We start from the raw sequence: 21,711 nt of genomic DNA on the forward strand, positions 1-21,711 counted from the left end.
AAACCAGCCAGCTCGGGGCGCTCCAGCGGCGAGCACAGATCGAAACTGCGCACGTTCGCAGATTTCGGTCTGTCGCCGAAGAGACTCAAACCAGAACAGCATCACTGGAGGTTTTTAAGAGAAATTGGACAGCCATTTGTCCAGAATGATGTAGCATCTTCTGCTTGAGCAGGGGGTTGGACTAGAAGACCTCCAAGGTCCCTTCCAACCCTGTTATTCTATGTTCTAAAACTCCAAGAAAGTCTAGTTGCCTTTTGGAAAAAGCACCTTTGGGACATCCATGATCTGGATGCTTGAGAATCTTCGTAGATATACTCTCAGACTCTTCTGATTTTTTTGCTACTATTGTGAACATGGCTTATCTTCTGTAAAGCTCCTGATTTAAGGCTAGATTTACTACAAGAGGTAAGACAGACAAACCAACCAGTTGGATTTCTACCCTATTTGTTGATTGAGACTTTTGAGACTTAGTCCAATGGGGAGGGGGGGAATGGGGACACAGTGATTGCTAAGGATGCCTCAAGGAGCCAAAAGATGATGCTGAACACAGAGTTCAGGCCACATGACAGCATCTGTGGGCAGAATCACAAGCAATTGTGCTGGTTACCACCACGGCAGCTGACTCTGAGTTCCTCACTTACATAAATACTTGAAAGCATCATCATGACAACCCATTCTTTGGGACTACAGGAATTCATATCTCACGGAAGAAATATTCTGCAAAAAGAAACCAAAGGTCAGCATTCCAATTAAATTCTCCATGCGATTCAAAACTCCAAGACAAAGTCCATCAAAGTAACTTTCTGACTAGCAAAGTCAATGGGGAAACCAGATTCAATTAACAACCTGTGACTGATTTTAACAACGGCTGTCTGTGTTCCAACTAAACTCTCCATCCTGATTCAAAACTCAGAGACAAAAGCCGTCAAAGTAAGAATTTATTAGAGAAGTCACATTGGCACATCTGGGGCAAACCTGAATCTGAATTCCCGCATTTCCCCCCTCCACACTAAAACTCACACCCTGCCCCAATTTATGACTCCTCAGTCACATTGGCCAATCCACCTCATTTCTGAACTCCCGCCAATTCCAGTCACTCCCCACCAAACTCCAGCAACGGGTCCTTGATTTCTGGCGAAAGAACGTTGTGGCTTTCTACTCCCTTCATCGCTCTCCCGTTCCCACAGCTTGTCCGTCCCCTGTGGTGGCAGCCCTGAATCTGAATCAAGATGGATCTGGGGCTGACCCCCAAACACACACAGAATTCTTCTATGGTTCTTTTTATCAAACAGCCTTATCAACTCAAGTCAATTCATCCTAAAGCATCCTAAAGGTTTTCCACCCGGGCTACACAGCGAATGGTGGGACTGCAGCTCCCCCTAGTGCTGAAATGAGTGGGGATTAAATTGAGCACCGATAATAACAGATGACTGCAGACCAAGTGGAAAGCATAAAAGTTTTTGAGCTGCAAATTGCAAAAAAGAGTTAGGAATTATACAGAAAGCTAAGATTTTGCCTGGCTAATATAGTCGTAGCTTCGAAGATACAGTGGCTAAAAGTATCAGTCACTGTAGGATTAAATAGAAGCAAACTGAATTCCAATGGAAATTTTTGCAGGATGAAGCTTCTATCTATCCTATTTAAAAAATGTATAAACCTCCTCCACACATTTATTGGCCCATTGGGAATGTATGTATTTATTTATATTTCTTAATTGCCCGTCTCCCTTGGATAGGGGTTGGGTGTTGGTAAATGCTGTAGTATTACCCAAAATATTCTGGTGTATCCCCTGTGGCATAGTGTCAGTTAAAGAACGTCACCCAGAAAGCAAACCTTCCCTGTAGATTTGGTCATTGAAGATGGCTTCTTCTTTGTCCCACCCTTCTTCCCACCCTCCCACCTGCCCCCTGGGACACCATTCCCTGACCCCCACTTTAGCCTTGGTCTGCTGAGTCTTTGGACAAGCTTTCAAGATCGGATTCTGCTTTCAAGAGTGGGAATGGGAACAGTAGCTGGAGCCCGCAGGGCACTTCTAATTCATTGGATTTGTTTTCTACCTTTGTGGTCTTTTTAGGCCAGGTGTCCCACTTGGAACTGGGCCCTGCAAACAGCAGGTGTGTCTTTGTGCACACAGCTCCATTTTCATAAGCGGCGGGCTCTCACCGCGGTGGCAGACAAAATGGGCCATCATGTGCACATGTGCGTGCCCCCCACCTCCGCTCACACAAACATAGCGCTCATGCCTGCTGCTTGCATGGAGCCAAGTCCTCTCCTTCCCCTCCATTCCCCCCACAAAGCCAGAAAGTTTTTTTTTTGGGGGGGGGACACTATTTTAGGCTTTGTGTATCAATTGGTTCCTGTGGTTGATATTTTAATATTTTGTTGCCCAAAGTCACTAAGGTGATATGAGTAGCCATGAAAATCTATGTAAACCAGTGACGTGTCAACTAATTTGTAGCTATGTAACGGGAAGAAAAGAATAAGTTTTCCTCAATTGAGGACAATACAAGAGCACCTTTAATGTACAGTGTTTTATAGACATGATAAATAATAGCAGCAGTGGTGGAAAAAGCCTTTTGAAGGGATGAGGGAGTTCTCCAAAGGGGCCTTACTCTCCACCATTCCTTGGTGTCCTTCTGCAACCGTCCCGTGTCTTTGACAGTCCTCATTGCAAGCCGGTCAAAGTACATCATAACAACAGCCGTAGACGGCCAGGAAACCGCTGCTTCTTCCTCACCCTTCTTCACGCCCATTGGTTCCTTCTACTCCTTCCTTTATCAGGGATCTGCTGAGGTGGGCATGCTGAGCTGCGGCTCTTTCTCAGCTGGTGCTTCTCCACAAGCAACGACATCGTTTCAATAGGGGAGAGAGATCTTCTGCTGACATTTGGCAGTTTAGGGCAGGGGTCCCCAAACTTGGCCACTTTAAGACTTGTGGACTTCAACTCCCATGCTGGCTATCCTGGCTGGAGAATGCTGGGAGCTGAAGTCCACAAGTCTTAAAGTGGCCAAGTTTGGAGACCTCTGGTTGAGGGAAGGGTCCCCCTGGTCCTGGGTAGCAGAAGACCCTCACTGACTTAACCAGTAGCCAAAATTGTACCAAAGTAATGGAGACGTGGCTCTTCCTGCCAAGGTAGCTGAGCTCTGCTGTCTTTTGGGATTCCGGATTGGGGAGTTCAATAAATATTGGAAGTATCAGTAGAATTTGTAGCTCAAGGTTGAACTGTGGAGTCCTTGGTACTCTCTGAGCTGGCTTATTTGCCCGCAGACATTTACCCAACCAGGTAGCATCATCAGCCTGGCAGCTGGGGATGTCCATTCTACAGGAGAGGCTTGTGGCTCATCTATTCGGAACAGAGCAGAACTCGTGAGAACGGAGGATATTCAGCAGGACTGAGCAGGCCTAACGGTTGCCAAAAGATGATGCAAAAGTGGCGGTGGGGAACTTACAGCCATTGGGCTTGTCAGAATATATTCATGAGCTGGAGTAGAGCCCGGTAACAAGGTCAGCCAATGAATAGGCATAGCAACTAAGTCAGCCAATGAGGACTGTTTGGAAACTGAAACTAGAAGTAGCCTAGAAGTGGCTCTACATTAAGCTCTGAATCTGTATTGAGTTCCGAGTCTGTCTGTTGAAAGTGAAACGGCTTCTCTCCTCTGGCTTGCCTGCTGAACTAAAGTAAAAGAGAAACTAACTTGCTTGCTTGCTGAAGACTGGAGCTCTGCTCTGAACTTGCAACATGTTTCTATTTGAGTTTGCTTCCTGTTGGAGAAATCTACAACCGGTATTGTAAAATCTACTTATTATGTTTATAAAAACAAGCATCAGCCATCTGTGTTTATTTTTCTGGCGCTGAATTAACGCTGCAAAACTCTGAATAGGGCTGCATGTACAGCCCATGCAGCACCATGAGCTAGACTCTGCAGGTTGGGAGTGCTGCAGCGTTTGTATTTTGAAGCTGTTAAATGTGTTAAGACACCTAATTTTTACCTATCTCCGCGCTTCTTTCTAGCACCTCCAGATAGGCTGGTTCCCATCCCTGGAGACTCTCTCAGGTCACCTAGGTGCCTCTGGCAGCTTCTGAAGCAGAAATGAACATCCAACACTCACACCCTCCCTGAGATTGCCTCCTGCTCCCCTCCAATCTTGGGGTCTCCAAACTTAGAACTTTAAGACTTGCGGACTTCAACTTCATGGCTGGCTGAGGAATTCTGGGAGTTGAAGTCCACAAGTCGTAAGTCCCAAGTTTGGTGACCCCCCTGCTCTAAACTAAAGCATGGCTGCTTCCGAGTCTGGAGAAATGTGACTCTGCCCTGGGAACCCTGCCTATCTTTCCCACCTTCCTGGCCTCCTCACAGCACAGTCACACAAAATAATGGCTGGCCAGGCCTCTCAGGGAGCAGAAGGAAGAAGAGAAGAAGCCAAAGAAGAGTAGTCCATTCCCTCTTGCAGCCCTGAGACTCCAGCTGGGTCCTTATAGCTGTCGGAAGTTGCAGAGGTCTTCATCGCCATCAATTTTGAGCCCCTGCAGCAATGGGAAATCAAGCAGGGCCCCATCCAGGAAAACCGTCTCCTCTTGGAAGCTGGAGGGGGGGGCTTGCTTGGGCTGGTCACCGTGGAACCAGAGGTTCTTGTAGGGCTTTGGGCTAGGGGTCAGGCTGCGGAGCAGAGGCTGCCTGGAGCTGGAGCATACGTAGACGGTGGGCGAGGAGGCTTCTTGCTGAGTGAGGTAGCTGCCCCCCAGCACCTTGGCATACTGAACAGGCTCTGGGTTGTTGATGTAGGAGGTTGGCCCTGAGCCCCCAGTTGGCACAGCTCCTTTGGCTTCATGGGCACCGGAGTCAGAGGGGGCTGCCGGACTCTCCTCCACAGCTGGGCTGGGCTCGCTTTTCCCACAGGAGACGCACTTCTTCTCGTCTGCTTCAATCATGAGGATGGCAGAAACGATGATGGGGCTGAGCTCACACGCCTTGGGGGCCTGCATAGTCTCCTGTGGAAAGAAGGCAGGAGAAGGGACGATGAATGGTGGTGGTAGGGCGGTCACTAAGGAAACCTGGTCCTGGCTGAGTGCAAAGGAGGTGTGTGTGTGGGTGTGTGGGGGGTTTCCGTCCTTGAACACTTTCGGTTGGGGCAATTCATTTCCAGCATCTTCCTTTAGAGGTTAGACTATCACGGGGCAGGAAGGCTTTACAGGTAGTCCTTGTTTACTGACTGCCTTATTTAATGACTGTCTGAAGTTACAACAGTAGACCAAACAGTTTTGTGACCTGTCCTCGTGCAATGCTCACATGGGGGCTATTTGTGTGCTACACCACTAGCTTGCCACAAGCAAAGTTAACAGAAATAAAAGCCAGTTTGATCTAGTGATGAATGTAGTTGGCTAGAAAGTGGGAGTCGGTGAGTTCAAGTCCTTCCTTAGCCATGAAAGCCAGCCAGCTGGGTGACTGTAGCCCAATCACCAGGAAGTGGTGAGTTCTAGTCCCACCTTAGGCATGGAAGCAGATTGAGAAACTTTGGGCCAGTCAACTCTTTCTCACCTCACCTCACCTCACCGGGATGTGGTGGGGAAAATCGGAGGAGAAACGAGTCTCAGGTATGTCCCCCACCTTGAATTATTTGTAGAAATGATAAAGTTGGGATATGAATAAATAAACTTATAAGTTGTGGTCATGTAATGTTCCATTTAGTGACCAAACAAGAAATCAGGCCATAAGTCTGTCATGGTCACATGATTTTCCATTTAGCAATTGCAGGAATGGTCCCAATTGCAGCCACTACCTTACTCTCTGGCTATACCAGTGAGCAAGTCTTCAACAGACAGGGTTCCCTGGAATGGCTCTGGGGAAACTGGGGTGTCTCCAGGTCTTACTGAAGCTGAGAATCGCTTGCTCTCTCTCAGCCAGCCTGCTTCATGCAGACATTGTAAGAGCAGAAGGAAAGGACTCCACTTAACCTCCTGAGAAAGGACTGGATACACACGCATAAATAAACTGAAATAAAGTGTCTTTAGCCTAGTATGCAAACTCTGCTTTGCAACTGAACTGGCCTGTGTTTTACTTGTAGATACCCTGATTATTTCTGTATGCAAAACTCATCAGCACTGAATGATAGTCAATGCCCAGTATTTTGTACGAACACAGCTCAAGTAATTAGTTTGTGGCTCAGCATGTTGTATGAACCCAGAAAACGGGGTTAATTGAGCTGTCAATCGGGGTGCACAAATTTTGCAAATCCAGCAAATGGAAGTGGGCAGGGTCGCTCCCGGTGCCGATACATCCGGCTGGGTGGAAGGTTTGTAAAGCACCAGCTGCTGCTGCTGCAGAAGGAAGAGCAGCCGTTTGTCTCAGTGGCTTCCAGATTTACCTCCTGCAGAACAGCGGGGGCCCACTTGCCCAGACTGCTGTTGGCTGGGTCAGGGACGCTGGGCCAGAACTGCGTCTTCATCCTGGGGGTGAGTTGGAGAGGACAGAAGGAGAGAGAAGCAGCCGGTTAGTCTGGAGCTCTGATGGCCAGAGGGGAGTCAAGCTCTATGCCCTGATATTGGCCACTCCCTGTTCTGCTCTTGTCTAATCAACACAGATGTCTGGGACATGGGTCAGGGCCTTTTCTCTCAGGAGAAGTAGCTGTTTAGGAGGGAAATCCTGTCGTACACACGTATAAACTCATACATACAGGGGTGGGATTCAATTTTTTTAACAACTGGTTCTATGGGCATGGCTAGGTGGGCATGGCCATGTGACTGGGTGGGTGTGGATTTTTTTCAGCACCCTGCCATTTCTTTTTGCTTCCTGGGCTTCAGTGAAGCCTCCTGGGGGGTGTTTTGCTCCCAGGAAGCCTCTCTGGGGCCCAGGAAGGCAAAAAATGGAACACAGGGGGAGGGCACAGCAACCACCTGCTCCCCCCCACTCCCCCTTGCACACCCCTTTTTGCCTCCTGGGCCTCAGGGAAGCCTCCTGGCGAAGCAGTAAGTCAGCAAGGGGGATCCCAGCACAGCTGATCTTCGAAACAGCTGATCATTGGGAGGAAAAAAAGGAATGCCTTAAGAAGTGACTGGGTGGGGGAGAACGCAAACAGCAATGTGCGCGATAAGGACTGACTGGGAGGGGAGGGGCAGGCAGGGAGGGGCAGCAGGGGCAGCCAGGGTCACAATTTGCCAGTTCTCTGAACTGTGCAGAATCATAACAACCAGTTCTATAGAACCGGTCTGAACCGGTAGAATACCATCCCTGCATACATATGAATTTTGGATCTTGTCTTCACACAATCTGCAACACACACACACTCTCTCTATATCATAATCTATGTCAGGTGTGGGGATCTATGGCCCTTTTATGACCTGTGGACTTCAACTCCCAGAATTCCTGAGGCAGCCATTCCCCACACCTGATCTATATCATCATCATCTAAAGTCACTCTCTCACAGTCACTTCTCTCCGACCAACTCTGCTCCTATGGCTTTTGTTGTGTGGAAAACAGGAGTAGGAAGGGCTATTCTGTATGTGGGGGTCTATGCGTCTATCTAACTGAGTAAGTTTGGGGTCTTTATACATTCTGGGTCGCACATATGACCTGTGATTTGGCAAGTATTCTTTTGTTTTTACTAGCATTTTATTTTATTTTTAGCTTTTAGATAAATTCTTGAGAACATTTAGGGGCATTTAGTGCTTCCCCCTAAATTGTGGCACCAGTTTCTGCTCATTATTGGAGCCTCTCCTAAACTCCCCCTTGCCTTGTTTCATGATTGGATGTAAAGAGGAGTTGATTTCAGTTTGAAGGAAACATCAGGATGCTCCCTTCCCCTATGCCAGAGGTCTCCAAACTTGGGCACTTTTAGACTTAGACTTCGGCATAGCTGGCCGAAGAATCCTGCAAGTTGAAGTCCACAAGTCTTAAAGTTGCCAAGTTTGGGGACCCCTTCCCTACGCTGTTATCCTTTCCTTCCTGGACTTGGCTAACCCTAAGTACCCCATGAAACAGGGAGATGTTCTGGCATGGGTTGACAACCCCCACCCCACCCCGAGAGCATGTGGGAGTGAAGTTCAGGGGTGCCATCTCACTCTCTTTCAAAGAAGAACTGGTCCTCTCCTCTCTGCTGCCACCTTCCATCTTCACCTCCAAAGGGATCCAAAGGTCTTACGCAGCTATGGTCTTTGCCCTCCTCCACCTTTGTTGCCGTACAATTTTTTTCCTGCTCGGCCTCTGGCTTCCACCCTGCTGCCTCTGGCTGGGTCTCCCTGCTGTCTCCTGCGCTTGTCTGTGGGAATCTAAACTCAGGTGCCAAAGTGACGCTCTGCAGCTTCTGACTTGCTTCTCCACATACCTTTTGCTCTTCTGAAAGCAGATGACCATGCCAATAACCATGGCCAAGAGCAGCCCAATGAGTAAGTACACAATGGTGATGTCCAGGAATTCTGGAAGAGAGAGAGAGAGAGCAAAGTGTTGGATGTGGGTGGATTAGTGATCGTCTTCCACACATGGAACTAAAAGTGGAACATTGCGGTGGGCCCAGTTCAGAGAATGTGTGTCCGGAGCCAACGGGCTGAATTGTTGTGTCTGCTGGTCTTTGAGCCAGTTGCCAGGCATCTGAATCTTGATCATGTGACCATGGGATTGTTGCAACTCACAAAGTGTGAAAAACAGTCACAAGTCACTTTTTTCAGTGCCGTTGTAACTTTGAACAATCAGTAGACGAATTGTTGTAAGTCAAGGACTATTAATCACAAGTCACTTTTTTCAGTGCCATTGTAACTTTGAACAGTCAGTAGACGAATTGTTGTAAGTCAAGGACTATTAGTGTTTACACAGATGGGCTTGTAACAACTGATGGATGTGAGTAGGAAGCCCCAGAGGAATTGGCCCCAACTAACCCTTCCTTTGAGCCTGAGAGTCCTCAGATAATAGCTATGGAAAAAAATTCCATAACTCTTCAAGGATGCTATCTCTTTGGAATATTCAGGGAGAAAAAATAATAATCTTGTTTGCTTCTTTCACAGTAAGAGCAACAATATAAAAATGCTTTGGAAGACAACAGGATGAGCAGGGTTCAGTTTTGTGAATTTCTGATGCCTCCCAACATTTCTCAAAAGCAGGGCTCTCCAAACTTGGCCACTTTAAGACTTTGGGACTTCAACTCTTGGCATTCCCCAGCCAGCCAGTCTCCAAGTCTTCAAGTGGCCAGGTGTAGAGACCCTGCTGAAAAGCACCAGGAGAATGGGAGGACCAGGCTACGACTGACTCTCCCATTCCAGTGAGCCAGGCACGTGGAGAAGGGAGGAAAAGGGGGCATTGTTATGGGGCACTGAATTAGAACCGTGAGCCATCTTTAGCCAACCATTCTGTAATCTGTTTTTGTTAAACTTTTTACTCTCAGGATCCCTTCTCACTTTTAAAAGTTATGAAGGACCCCCCAGAGGTAGGATTCAAATTGGTTTACCACCGATTCAGTGGGCGTGACTTGGTGGGCATGCTATGTGCACGCACCCACACTTTGCGCACACGCAGAGGTTTTCCTACTAACCTTCTGCACTCCTGGACTCTCCCCTGTTTCTTTGACAGCTGATGCGCGGCAATCCGCTGTGCCGGGCGATGCAGCTGAGTGTCAAAAGCAGGAAATAAAGGTCAGTATGGAGCCGGGGCTGGCAGGTGGGCCCAGCAGCTGATTATCGGAGCAAACTGGTTCGCTCCCAGATAATCTTTGGAGCTACCGGTTTGGCCGAACTGGGTTGAACTGGTAGAATTGGTGAGGACACCCCGCAAAAGCTTTTGTTTGTACCAGTTATATTTGTCAATATATACTGTATTAAAAATGTACAGGAACTGGGCCTGGCTAGTCTCGTGAAAATAAGGTGAGACAGGAGAGCAGCCTTCCAATACTTGAGGGGCTGCCCCAGAGAGGAGGAAGGGGTCAAGCTATTCTCAAAAGGCACCCGAAGACCAGACAAGGAATAATGGATGGAAACTGAACAAGGAGAGATTCAACCTGGAAATAAGAAGTGAGAACAATCAACCCACAGAAGAGAAGTTGCCTTCAGAAGTTGTGGGAGCTTCATCACTGGAAGCTTTCAAGAAGAGACTGGACTGCCATTGGTCAGAGATGGTGTAGGGCAGGGGTGTCAAACTCAATTTTATTGAGGGCCACATCAGGGTTGTGTTTTATCCTAGAGGGCCGGGTGGACGTGGCCCAGCATGATGACACTTGTGTCGGAGGTGGTGGCCCGGGTGCCAGTGAAAACAGGCTCCTGAGCTCCATTTGTGGCTGCAACGGCTTCCTGCAACCCTCTGCCAGCAAAAGCAGAACCTGGGGGGGAGGGATGCGCAAGCTCAGTTTTCAGCTGGGATGGTGTCCTGCAACCCTCTGCCAGTGAAAACGGAGCTCGCAAGGGTCGTGCATGCCCCTCCTGAGCTCCCTTTTTGCTGGCAGAGGCACAGCGGGCTGGTCCATCGCTGTTTTCACGGCAGCACCCTGGTCCAGATCTAAGCACCCCACGGGCTGAATCCGGCCCCCAGGCCTTAAGTTTCACATCCCTGGTGTCGGGTCTCCTGCTTGAGTGACCTACAAAGTCCAAACTCTGTTCATCTAATCAGGCAGGCAGTGGGGGCCACGAGAGAACGACTTTCTTTAGTTCACACGAGGAGAAAGGGAGGGAGGAAGAAACACACGCAGACCTGCAAGATTTGTGCATAGCGTCTCTCATAGGACTGGTGATTAAAAAAGGATTGTGAATCCCACCACTGGGCAGCATCAAGGCTGGGGCTGGACCCGGGCCCAGGACCTTCAGCAATTCCAGCCAGATTCTCCAAGCCTTCCTTGATTTGGAGAATGAGGTGTCCAAAGCACCGCAAGGATGCTGCAGGTGGTGGCAAATGGTCCAGACTGCGGAAGGCCCCAGGCCTCCACCCCAAGCCCAGTGAGAGCTGTACTGCAGGATTAGGCTGGGGACTGATTACCCAGGACTCTGCTAAGCCACCTACAAGATTATTTAACCATCACAACCAGGAGTGCTGGGGTAGCAGTCATGGAGAGAAATGGTCATGCAATGTCTCTAACGATCCCTTTGCTCAACGACCAAGATAGGGCCCCAATTATAGTTGTACGTGATGGACTACTTGCACCCTTTACACCTCTGGGAAAATCCTACACTCTCAAATGGCTTATTGACTCATAGGCCCAATAATTCTGGCTTTCCATTTCCATGGCCTTGGTTAACTTCCAACCCCTAAGATGGCCAGGATTTTCCTTACCCATGTCCTTGGTGGTGATCGCAAGGCTGGTCCCATTGGTGCTCCCACCCATTGTAGAGGTCATGAGATGCAGGCTGTACATCTTTGAAGGCCGAAGACCTGAGATGGTCAGGGTGTTTACGGAAGCGTTCACAGCAATACCTGGAGAAAAAAGTTGGCAACGCTTTGTTATCGTTTCAGAAGCCAAAACGAGGGCAGCAGAGCGATAATGATGGGAGGCCTCCTTTTATTCTTCAGACTCGTCCTAAAGGTTTTTCTCTCTCTGCTTGTGGTGATTGGGGTGGCATGAGCAGCACCTCGGACGGCAAAGTCTTGGAACCTCTAGCACTCCAGGAAATCATCTGTTAAAATCAATCCCTATCATCCTTCACCATTGGCAATGCCACACTCGTTAGTATCTTCTAACATATCTAGAAGACACTATTCTTTCTCTTCTAATATTAATGACCCAAGCTGCAAAAATATTTAGAAGTGCTCGCTTATCTATTTATTAAATTTACATACTGCCCATCTCACTATCTAGAAATATTCAGTGCAGGTTTTTACTGTCAAATCAGTTATTATCAAAAAGAGTGCGACTTGTCTCTTTCTTACCCTTGGCTCCAGGCATGTCAAATGCCCAGGCCAAAGGGAGGGTGGGATGCCTGGTATGGTCCCTTATGACTCCTGACTCCTCGGCCTCCTTCTTCCCTATGCTGCTTCCCCAATGCTCCTCCTTGCAAACTTTTTCTACCCCATTTCCTGCTCATTAGACCAGGGGTCTCCAACCTTGGCTTTGCTGGCTGGGGAATTCTGGGAATTGAAGTCCTCGAGGCTTAAAGTTGCCAAGGTTGGAGACCCCTGCGTTAGCCGGAAGATATTTTTATTTGGACTAAGTTGCTTTCATCTGCTGCTTTCCCTCTGAGTTCACTTTTTGAAAAGAAAGATCCAATTTCTTAAAGGTAAATGTTTCCCTTGTCCAGTCATGTCCAACTCTAGGAGACATTATTAATCTCCGTTTCTTCACCGAGGAGCCAGTGTTTTCTGGAGAGCTTTTCTGTGGTCATCTGCCTAGCATGGCTATATGTCAAGGGCACCCAGAACACTGTTAAATTCTCACTTAAATGGTACCTATTTATTTACTTGCATTTGCATGCTTTCAAACTGCTAGCTTGGCAGGAGTTGGGACAAAGAATGGGAATTCACCCCCTTGCCTGGTGCTCGAGTCTAGAACCCAGATTATCAGCTTTCCAGCTGACAAGCTCAGCATCTTAACCACTGAGCCATTGCACTTCCTAGTTCACTTTTTGAAAAGCAAAATTCAATTTCTTCCTGCTCTTTAAAAGAGGGAGACAAATACATTGCTATCAAGTACAGCATGTTTATACATGTTGCAAACAATTTAGTAAGCAGGTTATGGAGGGGGAAATCTTTTGCAACTTCCTCTTTAAATTGATCAATGCCAGAGGAGGCGTAAATTGGTTTAAATCAACTTGATTGCATGAAATATGTTAATCCCTGAAGCACCGAGGGTCGTCTACTTATTCATTTGGAGTATATTCCTTGGGTGAATAAGTCAAGCTATCTTGACTGGTGCCGTGGGCCGAGGATTTCTAAACAATCTGCCTTCTCCCCTCTTTCTCCATGCTCCTCGTTTGTTCTGACGACAAATGTGTGGTTTGCAGATTATTGCACAATTCACACAGCTTTAGTTGTCTTGGTGTCAGAAGCTCGAAAGTAATTTTTTTATTGCAGAGGAGACAGGGCAGGATGGAGGGAAGATTTCTGAGTTTATTTCTAAAGAGATATAAACATACAGAAGCAGCCCTGTAAGCCTTCTTGATCAGAGGGAAAGATAGACCGATTCATCCCATTTCCTCTGGGACAGGGGTCTCCAAACTTGACAATTTTAAAACTTGTGAACTCCATGCTAGCTAGGGAATTCTGGGAGTTGAAGTCCACAAGTCTTCAAGTTGTCAATGTTGGAGACGCCTGCTCTAGGTCCATCAGACAAAAGGGGACAGAACTTCTCTTAGAGGCAGTGGCTGCTCTCTTCTTAGCTGAAATCCAGTTTCAGCAACTGATGAAGGGGTTGCCTGATTTTGGGGGGGGGGATAAATCATCCACTACCCCCATAATTTCAGGGAGGGGCCAAACATACTTCTAGGTTCTTCATCGCGAGTGATCCAGAAGAGAGTATAGCCAGTGATGAACCCATTCCGGTCTTCAATAGGGAGAGGATTCCACCGAACCTCAGCTGTGGACACCCCAATGTTTTGGGGATGTACTTCTGGGCTGTTGGTTGGAGCTGTGGAGACAGGAAGGAATCAGAGTAGCATCAACCCTGGTCAAAGTGAAGAGTATGCTGAGGGTGGGTGGACCCATTGGGTAAACAGAAGAGACTAGACTTCAGCTTGCCATGAGCAGAATAGAAGAGTTGGAAGGGACCTTGGAGGTCTTGTGTAGTCCAACCCCCTGCCCAAGCAAGAGACTTTATACCATTTCAGACAAATGGCTGTCCAGACTCTTCTTAAAAATCTCCAGTGATGGAGCACCCACAACTTCTGGTAAACCATTTCATTGGTTAATTGTTCTCACTGCAGGGAAATTTCTCCTTAGTTCTAGGTTGCTTCTCTGCTTGCTTGGTTTCCATCTGTTGCTTCTTGTCCTGCCCTCAGGTGCTTTGGGCAACAGGTTGACCCTCTTCTTCTTTGTGGCAGCCCCTCAAATATTGGAAGACTGCTGTCATGTCACCTCTAGCCCTTCTTTTCCCTAGACTAGGCCTACCCAATTCCTGTAATGGTTTTTCATATGCTCCAGGCCCTCAATCCCCTTTGTTGCTTCTGAAGCGCTTCTGGTCACCCCTCAAAAAGTTTAAAACTGGATGAGCTTTTGCCTGAGTCAACTGACTACTTACTAAGAGTTACTCATCATGCCATCCTCTGCTAACAGCATTCAAAAGGGAAGATAGAATGCTTACATTATTATAATGTTGGAATTTAAGTTGATTATCAGGCTTAATTTGCATTGCTATTTTTCTTTACAACCCATTCTTAGAACAACAACACCTCCAGAGAGGATGGGAAATTACCCAGCTTCCCCTCCCCTAATATAAAATTCAAACCAAGGACATTTTTGATTGAAAACCATTCTGATTTGGATGGATGCTGAGCTGAAGATGCACCTTTCTGCCGTGTGTAAGCTTCTATGGACTGCGGTACCCCAACTCGGTCTCTGTAGAGGGGGTAGACAGAGATGTTGTAGCGCTGGAAAGGTTCAATGTTTTCTGAAACAGAGAAGGGGCAGGTGTTAGTACTGATTGAAGGTCTGGAGTGGGGTGGGGTACATTCCCTATCCCCACCTATTAAGCTGCTTGCTTTTACCTACAATTGATTGTAGGTAAAAGCAATGTTTGAAGGGAAGACAATGTTAACAAAGCAACAGGATGAATCCTCCTGGTTCAGATCTGACCAAAGTTGTGTAGCCAAGTTGGGAAACTTTGGCCAGGCAAATGTCAGAGAGATTTGCCTTCGCTCCCCAAGGGTGCCCCCTCCTCCTTCCCCTGGGAGTGGATCACCTTGGATCAGGATTTCTCTGATGCTTCCGTTCGGTAGCTTTTGCCACCCAAAGTTGCGGTCTGTTGCTGCAGAAGTCACTTGGTGCCACTCAATGATGTAGCCAGTCGCTGGGGTCCTTGGAGGATCCCACCACAGCTGGAAGCTCTTCTCGTTGTGGGGGGTGGCCTGGACCTTGAGCACAGGCTGACCTGAGAACAGTAGCGGAGAATGTAGCAGAAGTGAATTAAATTGAATACTTTATTTAGCCGAGTGAGATTAGATACAGAAAGAATTAAGGGGCTGGAGGCTAAAACATATGAAGAATGATTGCAAGAATTGGGTATGTCTAGTAAAAAGTAGGGGTGACATGACAGCAGTCTTCCAATATCTAAGGGGCTTCTACAAAGAGCCAAGCTATTTACTAACACACCAAAAGGCAAGAAAAGAAACCATGGATGGAATCAAGGAGAGAAGCAACCTAGAACTAAGGAGAAACTGTTGTGGTTTGCCAGCAGCCGGTGCAGACGGCAATAGAGTCGGACAGTGGGGAAGAACGGGGACCAGTCAGGGACTCTGGAGAAGACTTCGACGAGGGTTCTGTGTCCGATGCAGGGATGGGGCCAGGACCATCTGGGAGTGGGATGCTGCCTTCGGAGCCTTCAGAGTCTGGGAGCAGCGAGGCAGAGGACCCAGGGAAGCCTGTCCCCAGTGTGCGTGTGCACAGAGCTGCTAGAAGGTGAGAGCAGCTGAAACAAAAGGGGCAACTCGGGAGTAAGGCTGGGAGGTGATTGCCCCTCCCATAAGCAATAAAGGACAAGCAAAGATGGTGAAACCTTTGCAGGAGGCAAAGTAGCTTGATCGGTTCCGAGTCATCCTTGAAGCTCTTTGTACTTTGGTTGGTTTTTCTTGTACTTTGGTCAGTTTCTTTTCTAGTTAATTTGATACTTCTGTTTTTGGTAGCATGCCTCAGAACTGAAAGGTGTGTGCTTATCTTGGGGGACTGGTTGAGATTAATTCCGGCTGGGAATGGAAACAATTCCCAGTGTTGCAATAAAATAGGTTTTGTTTTTAAAACAAGTTTGTGAATAATTATGGTTTATGAAGCCTGGGTCAGAACAGAAACTTCCTAACAGTGAGAACAATTAACCAGTGGAACGGCTTGCAAGAAGGAGGAGGATCAGGATAAGGGTGAGATCACTGAATTATGGTTGCAAAGTATTTAAGTGAGATCTACTTTAATCCTTAATCAGGTTGCCCTGTTGGTGAGCAGGTAAGAGAGGCTGCAAGAGCAATAAATCCTTGCTGCTTGAAGCACCTTCTGCACACTCTTGGTGCATCCTGGTGCCCATGGCTCCTGGGCTATGGGAGAAGCCAGAAAGCTCTTTCAGTTCAGGCCCCTCGAGCTCAGCCCTCTGCCCATTATCTGCCATGTGAATTATGGGGAGGTGGGAGTTCCCAGCAGAAGAGGGACTCAACCAATTCTCCAAAACGTCTAAAGGCAGAAGAAGAATCAATTGATCACTCATCACGGAGAGATCCAACCAAGAACTAAGGAGAAACTTCCTGTCAATGAGAACAATTAATCAGTGGAAGGGCTTGCCTCCAAAAGTTGTGGATGTTTCATCACTGAAGGTTTTCAAGAAGAGATTGGACAGCCATTTATCTGAAATGGTTTACGGTCTCCTGCTGATGCAAGGGGTTCAACTAGGTAGAACAGGGGTCCCCAACCACCGGTCCGTGGACTGGTACCGGTCCGTGGAACAAGTCCTACCGGCCGCTGGTTTGCTGGGTGCCGCCATCTTGTTTTGAAGAAAAAGTGCTTCCGGTGAGCTTTTCGGGTAGAAAGCTCACGAAGCTTTTCATCATCAAACAAGATGGCGGCGGCATGCGCTTCGGTGAGCTTTTCCAGGTAGAAAGCCATTTCTGCCGGAAAAGCTCACGAGCATGAGCGCCGCCATCTTGTTTTGATGAAAAAGGGCTTCGGTGAGCTCACCGGGCACTTTTTCATCAAAACAAGATGGCGGCTTGCTGATGCTGGTACCAGGCCGCGGCATAAAAAGGTTGGGGATCACTGAGGTAGAAGACCTCCAATGCCCCATCCCTCTCTGCTATTCTCTTATTCGGTCACAGAGGGAGCACTTGGGTCTTTCTGCAGCTGGGATGGGAAATGGCGGGTGCACAGAGAGAGGGCTAGGTGGAAAAGCCAGGCTCTTTTTTTTTTTTAAAACAAGTTTTATTAATTTTTAAAACACACAAATTATCATTATTCATTACATGTTTAAACCTTTTTCATTGTAAATTTAACAAGTCAGATAAATTATGATTCTGTTTTAAACCATTTCCATATAACATACAAAAACCTATTATTCAATTTCTCTTTACTTCTCTTTACTCTTATTCAATATCATTATTATTATTTCATCTATTTCTTTCTGACTTAATTACCATTATTCTCATTCTATATTTCTGCAAGTTTTTACTAATTCTCCCCCAAAAAAACATATACACACAACACACAAAACATAAAAAAATCTTTTTGGAAAGTAACTTGGACCCAGGTATCTCTGTCTTCATGGACTTCAATTATATTCATGCTCATCTTACATATCATTACTTATTTTATTTACCATTCTAAGCCTTCTATATTAACTTCTCCACATATTTCACTCTTCTTAATTCTATCTTAATTAATCATCTTAGTTTGAATCATTGTATTTATATCTTTTGTCCATTTTTATCATCCCTTTGTCTCATTCCTTATAAAAAAGAAAAAAATAAGTTTCTCCTGAAATCATTAATCAGAGTATGATGCCTTTCTATCTCCCCCTAAGTTAATCAAATTAATCTTTAAGATAACATCCAATACCCAATCCGATTTTGCTTGGTACATTCTATCTAACTAGTACATCCAAAATAATTAAATACATAATTAGACAATAAATCCAAATATTGAAAACAAATACTATAATAAAAATTTTATAATAACATCAATACCATAATCTTATTAAATTCTTTAATTAAAACAGTATTCTAAACCTCCCCTGTTATTAAATTTTAAAGCCAATCATTATTAAACATTTTAGCATTTTAATCTCTTATCAAGTCTTAAACCATTACAATACTACCATCTCATCTTATGTACCTTGCAAAATCTTTTTTTAAAAAAATTATACTTTATCCATTATCCATAAAAATTCCTTTTTTCATTTAATTTCAAACGTAGCTTTTCTCCACCTTTTCCCTTTCTTTCTTCTCCCAACAAACCTTTCTACCCCCCTTCTTCTAGCCTCTGCCTTACTGGCTTCCCTTCTCTGTCGTGTTCCTTTTCCCTTTTGTTTACTATCATCATATTGATTTTGCACCTTATTTTTCCCTTTCTTAAATGTTTTTAGATCTTAAGTCCTTTAGTTCTCTTCTTTTCTCTCTTCCTTCTTTCTTGATCAAATTCTGAGATTCATTAAAAATGGCTCCTTCCTTTCTTTCTTGTTCCTCTGCTGTCTTCATCTGTTGTAATGTTTGTTGATAGTTAATGAGCGCCATTTCTAAAAAAAAGGAAAGCTTCTTCCACACCATCTTTACCATTTTTTTGCTTGTTCATATTCTTTTCTTAGTTCCTCAACAGAAAAAGCCATTATAAATCTTTTCTTTTCTTTTCCCCTTCTTTCTTCTTACAACAACCAGAATATTCAAAAGAAGATAAAAAAAAATAAAGCAGTCCCAAAGTTATCAGTCAGTCCAAACCAAGGCAGAGTTCTCACTTTCTCCTTCTGGGGTAATATCAATCAAAGAGAAAGAAAGTCCAAATCTGTTTAAAATCTTATTGCAATATCTTCTAGTCTTCAAATCCTTAAGGCATCTCCTCCAACAAAGTCTTAGCATACAAATATTTTCTTTTTAATCCTCTCTCTTCCCACTCATCGCTTAAAACCAATTTTCACCTAAAAAAATAGGTTTCTTAATATCCAGTTATTTATTCCGTAGGAAAGAGGGAACGCTATCCTTTCAGCACCATCAAACTGCCGCTTCTTTCCTCTTCTGGCAGGTATTATTCAGAAAGTCATACTTTTCAGGAATTTTATTAAATATGTCTTAGAGTCCTAGGAGCCAAGAAAAACTTTCTCCTCTCAAGCACTTTCTCCACTTCCTCCTGCGCATTCTTACCCGGCTGCCAGCTTCTTTGTGGCGGCCATTACGGACCGCCGCTGCACCGTCCTGGGAAAGGGGGTTCTGCCGGCCGGGGAGGGGTCTGCAACACCCCAAACCCCTCTCCGGATCCCCCTACCTTCAGCTGCCCCTGCAGGGCAGCCTAGCTCCGCATACCCGTCTGGGTCGGAGCCCCAAACGACTAGCGCGGCAGGGATCGCGCAGCCGCAAATCCCTGCCGCTCACGAAGCCGACAAACCGGAAGTTCCGGAAAAGCCAGGCTCTTTTGTGTCCCCATGCCAGGATGGTCCTTGAGGAGAAGACCCTAGACTCTTCCATATCTTCATTAATGACTTAGATGAGGGAATAAAAGGGGGAACTCATCAAATTTGCAGATGACACTTAGCTGGCAGGAATAGCCAACACCCCAGAAGACAAGCTCAGGATCCAAAAAGATCTTGACAGACTTGAACACTGGGCCCTCGCTAACTACATAACATTTAATGTGGAGAAGAGCAAGGTGTTATACTCAGGCAGGGAAAACCAAAGGTGCAAGTATAGATTAGGTGAAACCTGGCACAAAAAGAGTAACTGTGGAGAGAGACCTTGGAGAACTAGTGGACGATCCCTTAAACATGAGCCAGCCGTGTTTAATACAATCCTTGGATGTATAAACATGAGAAGCACAGAATGAAAGTCATAAAGTGAAGTCGGTAGTACCGCTTTATAAAGCCTTAGTAAGGCCACACCTGGAAGACTGCATCCCACTTTGGTCACCACATTACAAAAAATATGTTGAGACTTTGGAAAAAGTGCAAAGAAGAGCAACTAGGACGATTAAAGACCTGGAGACTAAAACATACAACGAATGGTTGCAGGAATTGGGTTTGCCTGGTCTAGAGTAAAGAAGGGGACAGTATTTGAAGGGCTGCTACAAAGCACGAGAAGGAAAGACAAGAAGCAATGGATGGAAACCAACCAAGGACAGAAGCAACCTAGAACTAAGGAGAAATTTCCTAACAGAATAATCAACCAGTGGAACAGCTTGCCTTCTGAAGTTGTGGGTTTCCTTCATCACTGGAGGCTTTTAAGAAGAGACTGGACAGTAAAAAGATAAAATACTTAATGTTACACATATTGACAGTGGTCAGAATAGCCTATCCACAAGTGTGGAAAGAGCATATGGTCCCAACAGAAGAATTAATTTTACAAAAAATAGCAGACTGTGCTGAAATGGATATGCTCACACTAAAAGTAAGAGAAAAAGAAGAATCTGAATACTACTCAGTTTGGCATAGATGGTACATGTGGCTAGAAAAGAGAGATAAGAATTAGAAAGGATGACTATAAGAGAATTCCCAAGAGAGTGATACATAATATGTAAATAGATAGACAAAAAGGATTAAAGATGAAAAATAAGTAATTGTAAATAAAGGCAATATGTATTAATGATATGTACGAATAGATGATGGAAATGTAAGATAATATTATATGCTGATGCAAAAGCTGTTGAAAATTTAACTAAGATTTGTACTGGTGGAAAACCATAAAAATCTATTGTTAAAAAAACAGAAGAGACTGGAGAGTCCCTTGTCTGAAATAGTGTAGGGTCTCCTGCTTGAGCAGGGGGATGGACTAGGAGATCTCCAAGGTCCCTTCCATCTCTAGTCTGATTGATTGATTTGAGGGGAGGGGCATGCTTTGGGGTGACCAGTAGCGGTTGACCTTATTTCGGTCTCCCCCCAGATCAACCGACTCTTCCTTCAGGTCAAGGATAAGCCATGGGGCCTGGCATTAGATGCTATTGGCTTAAAGAGAAAATGCCACTTTAGCATGAATAATGGCTGCCTCTCTTAGGGATGAGAGAGGAGATCAAGGCAATGCCACGAGGAGATGGCAGAGCATGGTTGCCTCCAGCACAGGCTTAACATGGATCAACACAAGCTCCTCGCTATTGAAAGAAAGCCACAGCTTGCAGTCGACCAAGAGCCTGCATACTATCTAGGAAGACTGGCTTGTTTTGAAAGGACAGGGCTGAGCTTCCTGTTTTGCTTCTGCTCCTTCTCATACATTGTGCAATTATCCCCTCCAGCAAAGCACATGGCAGAAAAACTCCCCCACAGAGAGAGGCTCTTGGAAAATCATGCTTGGCTTTTGCCTTTGGCCTCTTTTCATTTGCACCTAGCTACGGCATGAACAGATCGAGCCCTTTTTTTCTGCCAAGGTCTTAGCAGGTTGCTTCCTCCTTGTCCCCAACCTCTACCAAAGCCTCTTCCTCCATCTGTGGCTCCTCCATTCTCTCCCTCCTTAAACAGTGAGGAACTGTGGGACTTTCAATGTGTGATGGTACTGCAGATGTACTTTGCCAAGGATTTGGTCAGAGGGGGCAGCATCAGTCCAACGCCTATTGGGCATCAGAGGTTGGTGCAGGAAGCCCCTGGTTCCCTTGCTGTTCAGGGTGTTTTTTCAAGCATCTTCACTTGCTTTGGGCAGAGAGAGTCCGGTTCTTTTATATCAGCTTCTTTCTCTGAACCCGTTTGGTTTCTAGAAATCAAATCCATGGTCCAGCCTGGATTGTCTCAAAGAGCAGCTGGGGCAGTAGGGGATGAAGCAGGAGAGAGCCAACTCAACTCTCCAACTCTTGTTCAGTGGCTTCTGAACATGGCTTCAGGGAACCTCAAGAACAGCACTGCATCCGTGTCCAAAAACCCCCTCTGATTTGTCTCAAGTATTGCCTCTAGCCTCATAATCTTTTGGATGTAGGTTTCACACTCTTCCAAGGGAGAGAAAT

The 21,711-nt window shown here is 45.9% G+C and overlaps 1 protein-coding gene across 1 annotated transcript in view; it reads right to left on the reverse strand.

Annotated features, from left to right (window-relative positions):
* Positions 1-2,487: 2,487 nt before the first annotated feature.
* Positions 2,488-21,711, reverse strand: part of CSF3R (colony stimulating factor 3 receptor) — a 32,211-nt gene continuing 12,987 nt past the window's right edge. Inside the window, exons 10-16 of the mRNA XM_026673671.2 lie at positions 14,798-14,986; positions 14,405-14,506; positions 13,382-13,528; positions 11,242-11,382; positions 8,321-8,411; positions 6,364-6,445; positions 2,488-4,990 (exon numbers count right to left, since the gene is read on the reverse strand). Coding sequence (XP_026529456.2) covers positions 4,475-4,990; positions 6,364-6,445; positions 8,321-8,411; positions 11,242-11,382; positions 13,382-13,528; positions 14,405-14,506; positions 14,798-14,986 — 1,268 coding nt within the window. The 3' untranslated portion in view covers positions 2,488-4,474. The remainder of the gene's footprint in view (positions 4,991-6,363; positions 6,446-8,320; positions 8,412-11,241; positions 11,383-13,381; positions 13,529-14,404; positions 14,507-14,797; positions 14,987-21,711) is intronic.

Source organism: Notechis scutatus, chromosome 8 (genome assembly GCF_049901735.1).
Source record: "Notechis scutatus isolate UNSWTSFEM ecotype Mainland chromosome 8, rNotScu1.2, whole genome shotgun sequence".
Lineage (NCBI taxonomy): Eukaryota > Metazoa > Chordata > Lepidosauria > Squamata > Elapidae > Notechis > Notechis scutatus.